General features: G+C 41.1%; 1 protein-coding gene across 1 annotated transcript in view; it reads left to right on the top strand.

The window, feature by feature from the left end:
* Positions 1-271: 271 nt before the first annotated feature.
* Positions 272-4,574, top strand: part of LOC144976395 (uncharacterized) — a 28,779-nt gene continuing 24,476 nt past the window's right edge. The window contains exon 1 of the mRNA XM_078920658.1: positions 272-639. Within this exon, the coding sequence (XP_078776784.1) occupies positions 482-639 (158 nt within the window). The 5' untranslated portion in view covers positions 272-481. The remainder of the gene's footprint in view (positions 640-4,574) is intronic.

The raw sequence follows: 4,574 nt of genomic DNA on the forward strand, positions 1-4,574 counted from the left end.
ACTAGACCACAGAGCCGCACACATTCATTAAAACTCATTAGACTATAATATAATAGTGTTGTAGATTATACTTGTATGTATGTGTCCCATCCCGTTCCATTTGTTCCGTATGTCTGTTCTGACGCGTTAAAGCCTGACAGTCACGACGTGATTCTTCATTTGTTCCCCATTCGGAATTGGACTCGCCAGAGTTTCAATTAAACATCACAGGTGAGTTCGTTTAATTTTCGAATCATCTTTTATATCTTTTTTCTCCATCTCTATCTACAGATTGATCGATACAACATCTGCATCGGAGTAATATCGATACCCTTCAACTCATTCACAACCCTTCAATAGAAATTAAACAAGACGATTACTTAACAACTGAATCGATACCACATCACCACGCAATCGTCTCAGCACCGCCATCTTCAGCACCACCACCACCACCACCCCTACAACCACCAGTACCAGCACCACGATCACCCAACCCTTCACCATGCTGGATATGCAAACGGTTGGGCTCCAGCCTGCCTACCCGACTACCGGCCCAATGGGTTCGATACCAAATATATCCCTGGGTAATATCGGCAACTCGACCGGTCTTGGATTAATGTCAGGGCTGTACGGAGACCAAAACTACTACAGACATCCTGGGTAAGTCAAAAAAATTAAATAAAGAACAAAAAACAACTCCTCAAAAAATGATTTAACACCCCCCCCCCTTTCCCCACATGCATACACAAAACAAAATACAAAAGAAAGCAAACAAAAAAAAAAAAAAAAAAAAAAAAAACCAAAAAAAACAAAACAGAATAAGCATTACTCTACTTCGTACCCCAATACGATTCAATAGTCTGATGTCAATCCGCCTGGCAACAGCGGCCATCTTGGTTCTAAACAAAGAAAATCATTACTTTTTATTTATCATGCTGGCGAGAACTTTTCATATGCCTTGTGATCAGAATGTGTAAAAGTCAAAATATGATCAAATTTATGTGCTTTATCTCTGGATACGCTTTTATGCTCGCCGGAGAAATATTTCATACGGGCGTACGCCATTGTTCCGATAGTTTAGAGCCAGTGTTACTAAGTTACCATGCGTCATTTGGAAGGAAGTGACGTTACTACTGTTGAAGAGTATTTCGAATTGGTTTACAAACGAAGAATCGCGTGATTGGCAGTTCACGTCAGTTGACTACCAAGAAGTAATATAGCGCATTATCAACTAAAATGTGCTCAAATCCTTTTACAAGGGAGGGATTCCAAGCCAACGGCAAGACGGCACGTGACGCCCAAAAAGCGCTGTGACAATCACTTTCTTTTTTACATAAATAAAGGCTGTTATCGGCCTCTTACTCATTTCACACCCGAGTACGGTGAGGAAAAAATGAGTTCAGAGTCTTTTCAAAGAACTCAATATTTTACGTCGCCTACACTGGGACTCGAACCTGTCCGACCAATGAACGTGATGAGAAGTCTATCTCAAAATGTATGATTCAAGTGCTGAATACAACTTCAACTCACTTTCCGTTGTCTCGATAAACAATACATGTTTCGACTTCGTAAGAGAACTCCGCCTTGCTTTTTTATTTGGGCACGGAGAGACCCTTTAAATTTTTTATTAAATTGAGCTTTATATAGCGCAATATCCACTAAATGTGCTCAAAGCGCTTTACAAGGGGTCCCTGGTCAACAGCAACATTTAACATGTAGGACAGGACATGCCGCCTGTTAGGCGATATTACAATTTTTCGGACAAAAACAACGCTGCTAAAGCCAGGTACTCATTTTACACCCGAGTACGGTGAGAGAATGTGAGTAAAGAGCCTTTTCCAAGGACACAACTATGCGCCGAGCGCGAGGCTCGAACTCATGACCTTCCGACCCGAAAGCGAGTGTCATACCACTAGACCACACAGCCGCATAAAGCCCTCCCCCCCCCCCCCCCCCACTTCAATAAAAAAAATAATAATCCCAAACCACCAACCCAACAACTATATATTATACAACCCTCCTCCCCCCCCCCCCCCCCCCCCCCCCCCCCTAGACCAGTTTATCTTTAATTCGGCTTTTTAGTATCTGGTTCATCCCGACATCATACCGTTTGGAGACGATGGATCACATTATGAACAGTAGCAAAAATAGTGGGTTAACCCTCTCCAAACCAACTCTATAGGAAAATCGTCACATTCGTTACGATACAACCAACATTTTTCTTATTCAAATTTCTTTTGTACATCATAAAATTTAAATAAAATGAACAGTGTGTTGTAGAGCATGTTTTGCTAAAGAAATTATTTATCGCAAGAACTTTACTGCTGTTGTTTTTGAGTGATAAAAATAACTATTTTTGTGTTAGTCGGGTGTGAATTTTTGGGGAAAATCCCTGAAAATGGCTGGTAAGGAGAGGGTTAATCTCATTCCGTGTCTTGTCACGGCTTTGATTGTGACACGCGGAAAGGAAAAACGATCAGAACGAAGGACGAATCGGGGAGTTGGGAGTTGGCTGGACGGGTGAGTACTCGAGGGTAAAGGCAGATGCAGGGCTGCTGTTAGGCACACATTCGCCTCGTTGACGCATCGCGCCAAGACGAATCGTCACAGGTGTTGTGGTGAAATCATTAAAATAACTCCATCGAGTTACAGGAAAAACATGGCTACATACACAAAGTCATGACGGAACAATTGCGCCAAATTCACAAACTCACAACGTCTATTGAGCTGCCAACCTATCGAGTTTTACCGTAGCCATCGTTATGTTATAGCCTGATACTGAAATCCAAAAGGTGGCATTTTTATACACCTCCGTTGGAGGTGTACAAAAACGCACCGTTTTTATGCACCTTCGTTGGCGGTGATGGTAAATTAATGAAAATGTTGCTGCATACGTTCATGAGGTTTAAATAGTTTTAGATTGTAGTTTAGCACGCTGCTTAGTGATTACCGATGTACAATGATAATAAATTAAAGAATAATAACATTAATTTAAAAAATCAAAAGTAAAAAAGAAACATTAAAAAAATCAAAAGTAAAAAGAAACATGACACACAAATATTGATCTCAAATAAATAAATAATTTTAGAAAATTAAAATCGGAAGTATTTTAAAAACATGATAAAAAGTTTTTGAAAAAAAAAGAAAGAAAAAAAGCAAACAAATACAAAGTAATTTTTTTTTAATGTCAACATTGGGAATCGAACCGGGTACTTTCAAGGTTAGAGTCTTGACAGCTTGTTCACTGCGCTACGGAGCCACCTGACTGTTCATCACATTTAATAAGGTCTTTCTAAAACATTATTTTACCTTCAATGCAACTTCTATTTTCTGGTTTTATATTTCGATTTTTAACATTATTATTATTTTTATATAAATTTATTAACAAAAACATCCTACAGATGTCACAATATAAATTTCGCCGTGTCCAAATACAGAAACACAATATCGCTGATGAAATTGGGTGGAATGCGCATGCGTGACGGAGGTGTATGAAAACGATCCGTTAAGATACACCGTCAACGGGGTGCATAAAAACACTACGAATCCAAAAGGACTGGCAGTTTGACGTCATTATTTGGTTTATGCACCGCCTAGTGAGTTGTCGTTAGTAGAGCTCATGGAAACAAGTTATTTCATTGGTTGAACTATTGAATACAACTCACGATTTGTTTTCTTTTGTAGCAAAAGACTGGCATTTTCACGTCATTTTTTGGTCAGTATCAGGCCATAACTTTACGAAGGCCACGGTTTTATACCCTCTCATTATTACGGATGCCCCGATTGACGAATTGGAATTGGCAGACCCGCCCTGCCCACCGGGACTTGTGTGCGGCTATGTGGTCTAGTGGTATGACACTCGCTTTCGGATCGGAAGGTCCTGGGTTCGAGCCTCGATGGGCGCATCGTTAAGTCCTTGGAAAAGACTCTTTACTTACATTCTCTCACAGTAGTCAGATGTATATAATGGGTACCTGGCCGTTAACAGCGTTGTCTCTGTCGAAAAAAAAATAAATGATGCCCTTCCGCCACGACATCATAAGATATCGTCGCCTAGGCATTCCACGAAGGAATATAGATAATTCATCAAACAAGATGTCCGATGTCAACAGGAATCACTCATGTTGTCCAAGTGAGCAAAACTGGGGGTTAATAATCTTATCGAAGAAAAAAAGAAAAAAAAAAAAAAACGGAAATGCCTGAAGCGGGTCTCGAACTTGGGACCTCCCGGATCACAATGCAATGCCTTAATCACTCGACCACTTCCCCCCCCCCCCCCCCCCTCGTGTCAACTCATCATCAACCTGAATTGAAAGTTCCACATTTTTTCATTTTTGACTCGTTCACACGGCGTCACGGCCTGCATGCAATCCTTGGCATCTCTGTCCGTCCCATCGATGCGCCTGGCGTCTCTCTCAGACTGGAGAGGAGAAACATACGGAATGGAACTCCTGCCAGAAGCCAACGACGGGAAGCAGGGGGGTGGGGGATGATGATGATGATGATGATGATGATGATGATGATGATGATGATGATGGTGATGGTGATGGTGATGATGATGATGATGATGATGATGATGATGATGGTGATGGTGG

Source organism: Berghia stephanieae, chromosome 7, assembly GCF_034508935.2.
Source record: "Berghia stephanieae isolate SIO BIC M18660-M18661 chromosome 7, UCSD_Bste_1.3, whole genome shotgun sequence".
Lineage (NCBI taxonomy): Eukaryota > Metazoa > Mollusca > Gastropoda > Nudibranchia > Aeolidiidae > Berghia > Berghia stephanieae.